Source organism: Clavelina lepadiformis, chromosome 7 (assembly GCF_947623445.1).
Source record: "Clavelina lepadiformis chromosome 7, kaClaLepa1.1, whole genome shotgun sequence".
Classification (NCBI taxonomy): domain Eukaryota; kingdom Metazoa; phylum Chordata; class Ascidiacea; order Aplousobranchia; family Clavelinidae; genus Clavelina; species Clavelina lepadiformis.
The window spans coordinates 15673446-15688436 of record NC_135246.1 but is presented as its reverse complement, the minus strand read 5'-3'; the positions used below and the strand labels follow the sequence as shown (position 1 = coordinate 15688436).

General features: G+C 34.8%; 1 protein-coding gene and 1 pseudogene across 3 annotated transcripts; one reads left to right on the top strand and one right to left on the bottom strand.

Annotated features, from left to right (window-relative positions):
- Window positions 1–605: 605 nt before the first annotated feature.
- On the bottom strand, window positions 606–6316 carry LOC143465224 (asparagine--tRNA ligase, cytoplasmic-like; annotated as a pseudogene). Its single transcript, XR_013118594.1, has 10 exons — window positions 6185–6316; window positions 3797–3875; window positions 3435–3682; window positions 3090–3218; window positions 2723–2920; window positions 2466–2601; window positions 2298–2388; window positions 2070–2224; window positions 1838–1969; window positions 606–1654 (listed from the first exon to the last, which is right to left on the bottom strand). The product of XR_013118594.1 is annotated as an asparagine--tRNA ligase, cytoplasmic-like (transcript).
- Window positions 6317–10965: 4649 nt separating this feature from the next.
- Window positions 10966–14859, top strand: LOC143465783 (uncharacterized). 2 transcript variants are annotated; one of them, XM_076964252.1, is made up of 9 exons: window positions 10966–11153; window positions 11350–11612; window positions 11798–12182; window positions 12289–12396; window positions 12480–12681; window positions 12759–12908; window positions 13040–13292; window positions 13466–13595; window positions 14233–14859. In XM_076964252.1, the coding sequence occupies exons 1-9, from the start codon at window positions 10995–10997 to the stop codon at window positions 14620–14622; spliced, it is 2040 nt and encodes a 679-aa protein (XP_076820367.1). In that variant the 5' UTR covers window positions 10966–10994; the 3' UTR covers window positions 14623–14859. The 2 variants fall into 2 exon arrangements, with proteins under 2 accessions (XP_076820367.1, XP_076820366.1); XM_076964251.1 differs by having other exon boundaries at window positions 10967–11153; window positions 14218–14859.
- The last annotated feature ends 132 nt before the right edge of the window (window positions 14860–14991 follow it).

Here is a 14991-nt window from a genome sequence, read left to right as displayed (position 1 = left end):
CCCAAGCAAGAATGGATATTTGTTTGTTGATTGTTTTGATTCCTCGTATACTGTAGCTTCCTTTGACTTTACTCACTTGTTCTATTACAGCCATTGGCCTGCAACGGTTACGTTGGCCTAATTGTCAAACGTTTGCTTACGAGTAAAGAAACTGCAGTTTTTAATTGTGCTGCTGAGCTGAACAGCACACAAAAATGTAACAAACAAACACCTTGGTTTATAAAAGTGAGTTAGATGGTCGAATAACGTAAATAATTGATTTCAATTAACAAAGAAGCAATAAACACTGCGTTGACAGGTAACTCCCCTAACGTAAAGCAGCTATTTAAATTCTTAAACCCATTATACACTATATATATTTGCTTTATTAAATCATAGAGACGCAATACTCTTTTATCACACTACGGTTAAAGAATCGAAATTATTAAATATGATTAAAAGAGAAAGTGTCAAATTTAAAATTTAAAGATTAAAAGAGTTTGTTAAATATTGAAAAATTAAGGAATTTTTATTACACGTTTGGGGTAATACTGTTTGTGAATACTCTGTTTCCATTTTGTTTTGTATTGATAATATATCGTGCACAAATTGATATCAAATCATGATCATAATATTTGTTAAAGGAAAACGACATCGAACATTGCAATAGTTGCAACACGTGGAATCTAATTTCTTAAACAAACTTTATTTGGTGAAAGTAATGTTTCTATAATTGCACATGAAAACACCATTTACTGTAAGTGTTGTCAAGATAACTGTTTCAAAATGTATGCATACGAAATGTTATCAAATTCAAAAGTGGCTCTAGTCGCCAGAGAGCTCCAAATTAGGGCAAGACCAAAAACAAATAAAAAATGAGTGTGTCTGAAAATAAAGCTAATAGTAATACCACATAAGTTCTGAGAGTTTGTTGTCAACACTCTCAGAAAAAAAAACGATTTTTCAGAAGCTTGGTACTTCCTTCCTTTGTTACACACACACAACACAAAACATGTGGAATCAGAAAATCTATTTAAGCAGAAGAATGCAGGAAATGAGACGGGAAACGGCAGAACTTTTGGCAAGTAAAATGTTAGCCCCTGACGATACAATTTCCTCTTTGTTACCTTGATATTACATCTGCCGGTGTAAAGCTGTTCCTTAAAGTGAGGTACGTAATATGCTAAATACGTTATAACTTAAACTACACAAAATGTTTTGTTTCAGCTAGTAGACAATATGTAACAACTATTCCAATCTGTTGCTATCAATTTAACTAAATCGAATACAACATGTACATAACATCTGAATAAACATGCAGACACAAAGCAAGCATTGAAACAAAATCTACTTTAAGCTGAATTTCTTAAAATGTTTCTACATAGCATGTAAAATTGACTTATCTATATTGCACTTAAAACACCTTTTTAAATGTTTTCAAAATAACGTGTTTGTTGGATTAAATCTTTGACTTATGCAATCACATTTTACTTGTGTATAGCTTATAAACCAACCAGTTGAAGTTAAACTAAGGATTATGAGATCATGGCTGAAAACTTCCAACGAAACGTGGACAGAGGCAAACGTCCTTGACGTGATGGCAGTTGCACAGCCAGGTTAGTAAACGCTCAAGACCCAAGCCATAACCTCCATGCGGGCAAGTTCCAAATCTTCTCTAAAGAAAAACAAAAACGAGAAATGTATAGACACGCTTGGATTTATTTTAACATAACGCTGTAAGTGTTCCTGTGCTATTTTGTTGATTTGAACAACTTGAACTAAGGTATGTCGCTACGTAGAGACACGTATGCATTCAACCAATTTAGCAATGACTGACAGTAACAAAACACATTATCACCTGATCTGTATACCAATAATAAAGAGAGGTATCAAGACCATCCTCATGAAAAGCTTCCAAAAGCTCATCATAATTGTCTCTTCTCATAGATGCTCCTATAACCTCACCAACATTTGGTAAAAGGAGATCTACCTAAATGAACACGACCGTATAAAGTCAAGCTTAGAATAGAATATTCATAAAATATTAGTTTATTTAAAGAAGTTAAATTTAGAGAAATGGAACATCTTACCGATTGAGTTAGTTTTTCGTTTTCAGGACACCTTTTCATGTGAAACATTTTTATGCTGGCAGGAAAACGACAGAGAAAAATCGGTTCCTTCATCTGATCAATCATTTTTCTCTCTGCCATCTCTGGAATGTCTTCACCAAACTCAAAGTAACTTCCTTATTAAAAATCGCTTACACACTTATTTTGGATAACTTCTTAATTTAATATATCATTTTCAACATTACATACCGTCTTCTTTTTTGATATCATGCTCTTTTAAGTAGGTGATAGCTTCAGCGTAATCTATTTGACGAAAAGGTCTTTTTGGTGGAGTAAAGTTCTACATACAATCGATGGACATGTGTTATAAATGCTATGAAAAGAAACAAACAGAATCTAACAAAAAATTTAACAAACCGGATTAAGATCTTTAATAAGTGGTCCAGCGGGAGACTTCATAATTTTATCAACAATGTCACAAATTAGCTCCTCCAAATTGTTAAGAAGATCATTGAAGGTTATAAAAGCACATTCTGCTTCCACATGAGTGTATCTGAAGATTAATGAAAGTAGGGTAATATTATCTGTTACAATAGACTCTCATGTTTAATGATAAACACAGTTCACAAAAATTTGGAATTGAACAAGAATGTTGTTTCTAAGTTATCAGGTACTCAGCCAAGTGTCTCCTCGACTTTGTTTCTTCACGCCTGAATGGCGGCCACACAAAAAACATTGCCTAGTGTAGGAAGGCTTATCTCGAGGTAGAATTGAGAAGATGGAGTGAGATACATTGGTTCACCAAAAAAATCGACTTTGAACATATTGTCAGCCTCTTCCATTTTGTATGTTATTATGGATGGTGGATTAACCTGCACAATACATCCGTAAATGTAAAATGTGTTACAACTTCAGTTGTTATGAGAAAATTTTTACTCGACATCAATGAGCAGCACACAACTGGGGAATATTAAACAATCCATTTAAATTTGTTTTGAACAGCGGGATGTGCATCGTCTCATAAATGTTAAGTTCAATTACCTCATGATATTTACGTTCGAAGTAGTGATCTCTGATGGCTTGTAATAAGTAAGATCGAACTTTTAATATCTTGGAAGTCTTTGCACGCCTTATAACAAGATGCCGGTTTTCAGATAAAAGCTTGCTCTCCTTAAATAAAATTCAAATCAGTCGTGTCTGCTCATAACGAGGATAATAAATTAAATAAGACGCCAACTTATCACAAAGGTACTGTCATTAAAAGCATTTGCCAAGGGTGAAGTCATGCAAACAACGTAACGAGATATTACCATATACAGTAATTGAAAACGTCAACCATAGCATAGAAGAACCATTTAATAAATTATTTCTCTTGCGATTGCTAACCTTGTTGTTAGATAGGAAATCAATTCCACCTGCTGGTGCCAAACCAATCAACTCCAAGTAATCGCAGATAAGCTCATGATTATCCAGGGTGGATTTTATTTCGGAAACTTTTGTTATCACTCCGTATAAAGTAACTGTTCTTTCGGGAGTGAGAAGAAAATTGTTGCCTGTTTCGCACAATTTGTCATCTACAACTACCTGAAGGTATCCAGTTCCATCTCTCAAAACAAAAATCATCAAATCTTTTTCTGCAAACAATGAGGAAGTTGGCTTAAACGTCGTATAATTTTCAAATATCACATTTATGTGAATTTTGCACACTATGATGTTACACTCTTAAATATGCACACAAGTTTACGTACCTCGTTTCGTGATGCAATGCACCCAACCAGAAACTTTGACCCTTTCATCTCGATTTTGCTCGCTTTGGTAGATTTTGATCTGCAGAAAATTTTGTTCATGTAGAGATCAGTGACACTGTACATTGATTTGTATATATTTGTGTTGATGTTTAACAATCAGATTTAGATATATACTTTTACATAAAAATAGTTTCTTACTGATTTATTAAATATATTTTTTTTCTTTACACGATGAAGATTTTTAAATAATGATTATAACTCAGTTACTGCTATTAGAATAACTATCGTCGCCACTGATAATTGTGATGCTAAATTTAATTTTTTTTTAATTTTAAAAACAATATTCTCTCACACATTTCGTCCCTGATGAGTATAATTCTTCTGAAATTTCCATTTGTTTAAAATTTTCCAAAAACTTTTGCCTTTTTATAAGTTTTTATTTTATATTTGCTTATAACAAGTGCATATCACAAAACTGCAAAAACAATGACTATGAAACCATAACATGTTTGAATTAGATACATATCTTGTCCTGGTATCTTCTTTCTGCAGCTAACAATTTCACCAATCACACTTCGTAATAGTCCTACCGAGTGGAAAACCATTAAATTCATAAAAGGGATGGGACAAAACCGAAATTACTCAGATTCGTCAAGTCCTAGAAATCAGATAAATTACTCGATCGAGTTCGAGTACTTGATCATGACTTCATCATTAAATGAAGTACGTCGTAAAATGCTCAAGGTACCCAGGTTACTGTTTTCCTTTTTTTTTAACTTAAAGCATAAAATAGAGCAGTTAGATCTTGACACGTTTTTATTGTTTCTAAGACTTCAACAAACCATGAACGCGAGACATCACCACTGCCATACAGTCTTTCGTTCACCGTATTGGCACACAGCCATACACTACTGCCGCCTCGACTCTTTACAACTGTAATCTATGGCCAAAACATATGTAAGTTGATTTATTCTTAATTTACAGTATTTTTTATAGTTAAGGCAAAATATATCGTAAACGCTATTTGCTATATAGTTCTAGCTGCATAAAGTTGAGTTGAACCTATCACGAAAGAACAACCAATATTTTTTTGCTGCCACGATTTACCGAAGAAGAATGGCGCGTTCCAAGCTATTTCTCACAGCTTCCTGTTAATCTGTTACATTATCTGTCATTAATCTGTTAACTTAACTAAATCTTCCTTCCGGTCTAAATCTAACTTAAACCAAACCTTAAATAACTAGAATCAACTTTTTGCATAACTATTCTCCTAACCTCTTAAGTTTAACGTAATAACAAAAATCGTAACAATATTGTTTACAGCCAACTTTACGCATTTTAGAAGGAAAAAACAAATCTTTTGTTACGCAATTAATCGGAAATGCTTTCGTACAAACTCTTCGTTTCCAGGAATATTTTGTCCTGCATTTGATTACTTGCTGCGTTGTACCACTTGGTAAAATCGTTATTTCGACTATCAACAAATTACTAAATACGTGGTCCTGATCCTACCATGCGAAACCAGCGACGTTTGCTTTTATGTTTTCACAAAAGCGAACATCGATGCACCGTCAAATTGCACAGGAAAACTCGCAGCAGAAACGGGTGTGACCATTACGTCATTAAAAAAACGTAACCTACTGAAACGAACGGACTAATCTTGTTTGTGTTTAAAGATGCTTGAATGATGAAACGGTGATCTCGTTAGCTTACTATTTCAACAATTTGTTTATTTAAAAATATTTATTGAAGTCTACATACAGGCGAAGACCGACATGTGTGAAGTCGTCAAGTATTAACCAATACTCGATTGAGTCTGAGCATTGAAAACATGCCGATACACGACCGACTAATTGGACTCGGATTCGACTCGGCCCATCCATACATAACATCTTAATAAACATGCAGACAAAAAGAAAACAAAGTAAGAAAAAATTTCTAAAAAATAAATTTCTCAAAAATATTTGAGCATAAGGTATAACCATAACGCAATATAACGTATAGAGGCATGAAGAATTGCAAATCAATAGTGAAACAAATATCAAGTAAAACCATGTGACTTTAGTAACTATGTTTGTATTACTCGCAAGATATAATTTTTTCAGAACATAAGTCGTAAATCGTAATCCTTCAACGACCGGCAAACACTTTCCTGTTGAGCGTTTTCAACAGCTGCGGTTCTGCTCGCTTGTATGTATGCTTCGTTGTGACGTGTTTTCCCGCTAACCAAGAAAGAAAGCCGTAGTATATCCTTACTTGTTGACGCCCAGAATTTCTAATTATTGTTCGAAAACAACCCTGTCGATTTGCTTGGTGTGTTAGCTCGCGCATAGCCTGGTACCAATATATTAACGATAAGTAATGAAACAGTTCTGGTTGTTGTCTTACCTTGTTTATTAGGCTTGTAGATCCGTAACATATTGCGTCGTTATTCTTAGCGTTTTTGTCGTACGCCTCCTCTTCCTTGCAACGTTTGAACATGACCAAGAAATCGCCATTTTTCATATTGGTTCTTGTTTGTGAAGCAACTAAGACCAATAATTCGCAACGTTGCTTAACTTTATAGCCAGGGTTGCCATCGGTCTCAACTCAAAAATAAGCACGACTAGGAAACGAAAGACGAATACCACCTTAAACAGTGCACAACAGGAGAAAGCAACCAATGTTCCTAAAAATAAAAAAACAACGAGACAATATCTGCATGTTCTTAATTTTGGTATCTCTTTGGTACAAAATGGTATAAAAAAGGTGTCAAAATGCCCAAAATACGAACCTCTGCCCTAAAAATAAGATGAAAATAAGGATATTTCTTAGAAAAAAGGACAAAAATGTTTTCTAAGACACAGACCTTTAAAATAAGGACAAATCTTAGAAACAAGGACGGTATGGCAACCCTGTTTATAGCCTAGTAAAATTTTTTACATAAATTAGTGAAGTTGACGATAAATTAACCTCAAGTTATCCACAGTTTTGATCGATGAAGTTTGACACCTTGTTAAGTTTGAAACTTTAAATACATTGCAACCTGCAGGCAGTATTTGTTGTTTCTACAAATAAAATACAGTTGATGTTTTTACTTGCGTTGTGCTATTTCTGGTTAATTATCCACGTATTAAAATTCATTATTCTATTCAGAGTTGCTATAAACTTACTTGTAGGCAAATATTGTTTCTTAAACTACAACTCACCAACTTCAAAATAAATCGACGTCATTTATAGGTGATAAAGTCTATTCAATGTAAGATATCTATCATTGAATATTTTTTTAAATACAGATGTATGCAAGTTTTTAGGCTGCACAAATAACAAGGTCATTCAAGAGTTATAGTATACGGTAGGATTTAGCCTGTTAAATCCAAGAAATGCGAAAAAGTTTTGCTAACCTTTACCAAGAGACATTTGAATGATCACCACAAGCATTTTACTGCTTACGATACCCCACTCCAAAGTTCGCTTATACGTAATAATATGCTTATTGATTGATGCAGCAAACAAAAACCTGGATATCTGCACTTTATTATAAATTAAAAAAGGAAAGGTTTTATCATCAAACTTGTCAAGCCACTTTCATAACCACCAAAGACCCAATACGTTGGCTCCTAAATGTTACAATTTGTTGTCAATTGCTTCAAATGGAGATGAAAATTGGCAAACTACTTCAACCTAATTAACATCAAATGCTGTTGCAACTGAGTAAAGTTGCGAAAAACCGTTATTTTTGTATGCAACGTAGTTTTGTTGCTACGTGAAGGCATGTTTAAGTTTATTGCGAACAATTTGTTATGGTTTTCAATTTTCTGTTGACACGTATCGGGTGCATAATACAAGAACAAATATAATAATAATAATAATAATAATATGATTTATCTACTATAAAATGTATAATATGATTTTTCTACGTTGCACTTGGAAACACTTTCCAAAAATGTATTCAAGATAACATGTTTGTTAGGTCAAATCTAAGACTTAAGCACTAAGCAGTCACATTTCACTGTATTGTAGGAAACAACCAGTCCAAAAAAGTATAACTAACTTTTTGGTAAAACTATGACGTTTAGGTTTCGTCACAATGGATAGCTGTATTTGACTTAGCTATCGACTTGGTTGGCATATGAGTCCCTCTCACTTCTGACCGTGAAGTTTGATTTTTTTCGGTTTACATCAATATGTAAATGCTATTTAACGTACACTTACCTATTGATAAATCGCCTGCAAAAAAATGAATACCCCGGCAGCAACAGAATACACTTTTATTTATAGCCTTCAGTCGCCCAAAAAATATAACTGAGGTAAACACGTTTTAATGCACTCGTTTCACTATATCTCAATCAACCCTCTTAGACTCGCAACAAAACCATCCCCATTTTTAGCATAAATCTTTTTTCGTCCATTCGTTGTTTTTCTTCAAAAGTTGCATCATCCTGGCCAAGTTTTTGTTTTCCAATTTCCGAACCAGTTCAACCAAGGTCTTCACACTATCATTTCTGATGCAGATGTTTTTCTGCACGTAGGCTATAACGTGACACAGAGTCACGTGGTTTGGTTGTCACAAAACTAAGGATCATGGCGTCAATGCTGAAAACTTCCAATCAGCCGTGGGCAGAGGCCAATGTCTTTGCACAGCCAAGTTTATAAACGCTAGATTCCAAGCCATAACCTATATGTGGGAAAGTTCCGATTCTTAACTACAAAAAAGTGCAACATGTAGTCAAGCTTGGACTTATTGTTACGTACCATGCATGTGATGCAAATATCTCATGATCGCATGAGTGTTGCTGTGTGGTTGAAATAATATGGTGCCAAATACGCAGTGTTACTCTATGAAATTGATGATACTGGCTGATCCGTTAATTTAAAGTGTTCCCAGTTTTACTGGTAAGTTGGTTCCAATGTTCCCTCTAATTTTTCACGAGTCTGAGCAAACACACTAACTCCCTGAGCGGTCCCTTGGACCACTGTGAGCAACATCAGACGTGTGCACTGTGGTCATTATTATGCCTTTATTTTATTTTCAATTCAGGTTGAATTTTTTTCTTGTGGGCAGCACAGATTTTCTGTGCGCGGAGACTGTGTCTGCAGTGCGCATTTGCGCACGCGCGCAGTTTAGAGGGAACAGTGGTTGGTTCCTCTAAGTTCTTCTGATTTTTCTCTTCGTCCTGAATTACAGAAATATGTAGACAAACCAAACCATAAAGCATAGCCTTGAGACTGCATTGCATTCCATTCAACATGCATTTATGATTAAACATTTCAGAATGTTGTGAGTGGCTTAAGCCTTTTAAACATGCCAGGTAAGAGTGTTGAACATCAACACAATGTTCAACTATTTGTAATATTTGGAGGCAATTTCTTATTTTAAAGCAGACAACTTTACATCTGTTATTTTGTTAAGAATGAGATAAATTTAGTCTTATAGGCCTATAAATCATTTGGACGTGAAAAATTAAAAATATTTCCGATTATTTTCACTTGACTGATCACTGAAGTTCAAGCAAGTTTATTTTTGGGGTAATATGGTCATGAAAGATGCTGACTGGAAAGTACGGCAGTTTTCGACAAGAAATTGTGCGTGAAAAATGCAATTTTAGCATGCATGAAAGCCTCAACTGTTTGTTTATTTATTATAAATCGGCGTGACGATAACAATTTTGAGCATAAATATTGGTAAATCTTGTACGTGCAGGTACCACACTTTCCACTCTGGTGAAAGATGATGGTTTGAGTCTGCATGATCCTTATGACTGGATTAGTTATAGTTGAAACAGAGTTTGGAAAAAAGTATGTCATATCAAATTAGAAAATGGTGCTTCGGATAACCTAATGCCATTTACCGTATTGGCAACCAGCAATCGTTTTTGTATTATATTTTTTTTATATTATTTTTCTACTTTTGTAATCGATGGCTGATGAAACAGATTTATTTACCGACTTCTATTTACCCAAGTGGACCTAGGAACCTAGCAAGACACCAACTGCGTGGACTGGCCATTTACGAAAGCTGCGTTTTCCTGAATTTGTTAATGGTGGCTAAGTTAAACTTTTCGATGATATTTTCCCTGCTACAATAACGTTATCCTAGGTATCAAAAAACAGTATTCTTGAAAAAGAAATTAGCTTGAGGAATTCCCCTAATTTAATACAGCAACCCAAATATTCCTATCTCATAGAAATCAGAAATAGTTCAAACTTTGAAGACTTTGCAGCAACTGCGTTGTAGAAAACTGAATTAAATTATGCCAAGGAGAATTTCGTGTCCCTTACTTTTGCTAGTAACTGAGTGTAAAAGCTCTGCATCAGTAAACATGAAGAGTTTATTGTGGAAACTTTTTGCATTTGATATTTAGAAGCATTTCAATATCTGGTATGAAGTTATCATCTAAAGATGCAAATTTCACCTCTTCTTATAACTTAAATTTTTTTCCTAGTTCTCAGTACATAGGACAATTATTAATCTTTTTATACATATTATGAAAGTTAGTGTATACATCAGCTTAATTAAATTCACCTTTCTCTGCATACACATTCAAGTTAAAAATTACAATGTTCTGTTTAGAAATTTGTTTATAGAAATAAAAGAGGGTTAGAAATCTGTTTCAAAAATAGCCGGTCAAAAACGGTTTTAATTTAGTCGGTTTTAATTTGATGGTTTTAATTTTTTATTTAATTGAATTTTTAATTATATTTAGTCTTCATTCAAAAGCGAATGAAAGTTTGTCCTTTAATATTTAACTGTTACTCGGTTTTCGAATAAAATCCATAGTGCTAGGCCTAAAATCCATAGTGCTAGGCATAAGCAGTAGACACTAGGTTGAGAAATTTTTCGATTCAGTATGTTTTAGCAAACTTCTAGGCCTTTTTTTAAGGGTTCTACTTGCTAATTTCCTAAGATTCTTTGCTCCACTATTTGAATTTTAAGAACAGTAGAAATGTTTGGCTTTAGTTTTAAGTTCAAGTTTGTTAGCCACAAAATGGTTGCAGCCACAAATAATCCTATGCTTTTTGCAACTTTATGTTGGTATATTATTTATCGTTTCTAACCGACAAGACATCTTTGAAGGTATTGTTATGTTAATGATTATAAACCATTTTTATACATTTAAGCCAATTTCAATAAAACAAGACTACACACTGTCTGCACATGCTTTTGTAATTTGATTTTCAACCAAGAATCACAATTTTTTAATTGTAGGAAATAGAAATGAAAAATCTGTTTGTGATATTGTTGCTTTTGCTTTCTGACTATTGGTACCTTGTGAAGAGTAGCAAGTATGACTCTTACTTCAAAAACGAAATGTTAAATCCATCATTTCTCAAGTCACGTGTTAGTGCTGAGTATACATCAAAATCTGGAAAAAAGGTATAGTTAGACTTTGTGTATCAACTTGATATCAAATCGTGTACATCATCTTCGAATCTTCCAACGATCTTTGGAAACTATTTAATTCATCGCCTGTTTCAACATTGAGGAAAATGCATCGGCTATATGAAACCATCTTGCAAAAGTTTACATACTCCGTTAATTCTGTATTTGCGTTAATGACGTGCTCTTACAGGTCTACGTATTTGATGATGTTGTCACATATAGTCTCACCATGGCGACACGCATGTATTACACCGTAAACGATGGTTGGAGGTACGTTTTATTTGATAAATATGTTCAAGATCCTGATGGCAAATTCGATGATGGAAATGGAATTCCTTGGAAGTCTTGGCAAGATCCCACTCTTATGAGCGGCACACGCATTGGGAGCATTTGGAAAGCGATGATTGATGCAGTGTCTTCAAACCAAACTCATAACTTGCATGAAAGACCAAGGTGGAAGCTGCATTCTGACTTCATTCTGATTTTTTTTAATTTACGAAAAACTGCTTTCATTATTTCTTGTTGTATTCAAACAATGAGACAGTTTTGCTGAATCGATAAGGATATTTTCTAAAAGGAATTCTATTGTGAACTTGCAAGTTACTTATTATACTTTTGTTGATATTTTAATTTCGCAGAGATTTTCAAATGACAGACACCTACTCGGCTATACTGAGGCGTGGAGATGTCACAACACTACACAGCGGTGTACCTTTGCACAACGATACCAACTTCATTGAATCCTACTCTTTAGTGACGTATACTAGTGCGTTATGGCGCAAGAATAGCTATGGAGAGATTCTCTTCTATGAAGATGATGATGATGATCATAATGTATTCGCTGTTGTAAGCCCCCACTGCTCCAGGGTGGTCCTGTGGGACAGTCGTGTCCGTTATTTAACTCGGCCACCTAGCATCTCAGAGTTATCAGGACAGGTCATGATTTTTGCTCAGTTTCAATCTGACCCAGAGACTATACACAGAAGGCGAGTTGCTTTTGATAAGAAGCGAATACTTAATGAGGTCAGTAACAATACATGCTGCAACTTTGGTTCATTTGGTCGTTGTGAAATTCTAAACTAGAAGATTTTGCATTTTGGACTGTTTTTTTTGTTGTTGAAATTTACAGGAAAATGCAAAAAAGGCATTTACTTGCGTTGAAGGAGTTGACAGCAGTCCGTCGTTGGACGTAGCAAAGCATCTAATCATGAAACGTTTAAGCAAAAACGGAGAGTTTGTAAGTGTCTGGTCATCTGCTGCTCAAACAACATTTTAGTAAATTGTTGTATGATAAAGTCTCTAAAAACATTATTTGTCCAGCTTGCAGTATTTGATGATCTTTTTGACAAACGCGATTTGGATGCCTTGAGAACCTATACAGTAAAGTATGGGAAATACTTTTATGATGATCATTTGGACCTAACGAGTGATAACGTGCAGTGGATTGCTGGATTTCAAGTGAAAAAATTTGTGCAAAGTCGCTTCTGGCCCATTGTGAAAAAAGTTGCGAGCTTTGTATCTGGTGAGATTGTTAAGTTCGTTATTTTTTTAAGAATAAACCAGAAAGTAGTTATTTACCCATTTTCTTCATTTTTGAAGGTAAAGATACCTGGTATCCATATGATATTGCCTGTAATTTGATCCGAAGCACAGATCACACTCGGATGCATCTTGATGTTGCAATAACAAAGGAAGAAGAAATGACTTTTCTTCTTTATCTTAACCCAAACTGGACTGCTGATTACTATGGTACAATACTGATCTGTGTACAAAAGTTGAGCTTTATCAGCAAGTTAAGCAATGCAGAATGCAGTTTGTCAAGAAGTAATGGTTTTATTTGTAACACTTCCATAGTTTATCCATACAATTCTAATGAACAGGGGAAACTGCATTCATGGAACACAATTATGACACCCCCGAAAATGATTATGTTGCTGAGGTAATCCCATATTATGGACGTGCAGTCATATTTGACGGCAATTTTCCCCACTCTGCCCACCCCCCTGCCCCAGACTACCCTGGACCCAGGTATACTTTTGCAGTGAAGCTTGCCGTTAATAAAATGGTTGCCATAGAAAAGATCTTCGGTGTTGAAGCTGCTCATTCAACTGAATCAATGGATGAAATATTAAGGTTAGGGCTTGGACATTTATTGCTCTCATCATAATGATCACTATTCAAACAATATGCTCAATTTTGTTGAAGTTAAAAGTGCTCTTTTTTGCCTATATATAATTGATAAATCGGGTACTTAGGTGTTGTTTTCTAACCTAATTTGAAACAACCTTGTACTGCTGTTGAACCAGACAGCTGAAATCTGATCCTGCAAAGTTTGAGGCAATGCACAAGATAAGCGTGGTTGCCTCTTACCTTCATACAAGACAAGTACAGAAAGCAATTCGTGAAAAACCAAAAACAGAGGAAAGCATATTGGAGGTAATGGAATTGTTAAAACTCCTCATGAATTGATCCCACAGAAAGTCATCTGTACAATTTTTTTATGTCATAACTCATAAGATATCAAGCATTTTTCTGTTCACCAGTTACATGATGTTTTTGCCCTAGCTTAAAACCTTTATCTAAATATATCAATCCATACCTTTATTTTTTGTTGTAACTTGCGTAACTGATTGATACAAAATCATCATTAAAAATCAAATCCTGAAACTAAAAACTTTATATTGCCAATCACTGATATGAATTTGGCACAAAGAAATAAATTCACTTCCTCAAAACAACAGTGCTCATAACAATTAAACGATGCCCCAATATTTTACTTATCACTTCCTATCATTGTGTGGGTGTTTGCGTGTGATATGCGTTACATGAGCACTGCCGCCACTTTATCGTTTGTGCAATTTCACGTTTAGCTTTATCTAAAATCTTGCGGCCGATCTCTTCAAATGCTTGACAGGCGCTGAGATTAAGCGACGTTTTGCTAGAGTTTGCAATTTACTTGCTAATTATTTTGTTGGTCCAACTTTTTACACATCTATTCTTCTGCAAACAGCACTTCAAGAATTGTTGACAGCTAAATAACTTATTTAAAAATACACAGACAATGAATTTTCAGTCTAACGATGGTGGTGAGGATGAGAGGTTGATTGGAGCTTTGCTCTCATACGAAGATGAAATTGTCTTGAATGAAGAGAATCGTCAGCTTATCCTGCAAATGGCTAAATTTTACAAACTGGATGAGGACGCAGTGAAGGAGTTTACTCGGGGAACGAACTCTGAAAATGACGATGGAGAAAAAGATAACGATAAAGAAAGAGATGATGATGAAATCCAGCAAGATAATTCCTCTGAGCCGCCAGTAATTTCACGAGATCGTGCCATTGCTACCTGGGAGAAGTTTTGTCAGGAGGATGCTGATTGCATGGACGACTTCTTGGAGCTATTCCTGAGACAACAGGAGGAACTCAAGAGGAGAACCGTACGAGATTTGCTTGCTGTAATCTGAGGCGGAATTCTCCTCTCTAAAAATATGTAGACATCTGCATTCTTCAGTGTCAATCAGAGATTAATTTTGGCTTCAGTCTAAAAATGTTGCACTTTGTTTTATTCATTTTTTTATGCTGAAAAGTTTCCATTGCCATTATGCATCTAAGCTTTTTTTAAATGCCGTTTCGAGATTAACCGGTAATATGCATTTCTTTGTAATTCAATTCTGCGCAATTAATATGCAGAAATATGGAGATTGAATGATTTGTTTTTAACATGTGGATTCGAACAGCCTATCAGGGCGGCCTATCTGCATAAAAGTACGTTGAATATGTTGCTTTCAGAATTTAGGCAGATACGCAAGAAAATGAATCTAGTTCTGTTGTTC

Coding starts and splice junctions, on each gene's coding strand:
- LOC143465783 (XM_076964251.1), top strand. CDS start 10,995: ATGAAAAATCTGTTTGTGATATTGTTGCTTTTGCTTTCTGACTATTGG. Junction 12,183..12,288: donor AGAAGCGAATACTTAATGAG/GTCAGTAACAAT, acceptor TGAAATTTACAG/GAAAATGCAAAAAAGGCATT. Junction 12,682..12,758: donor AGTTGCGAGCTTTGTATCTG/GTGAGATTGTTA, acceptor TCATTTTTGAAG/GTAAAGATACCTGGTATCCA.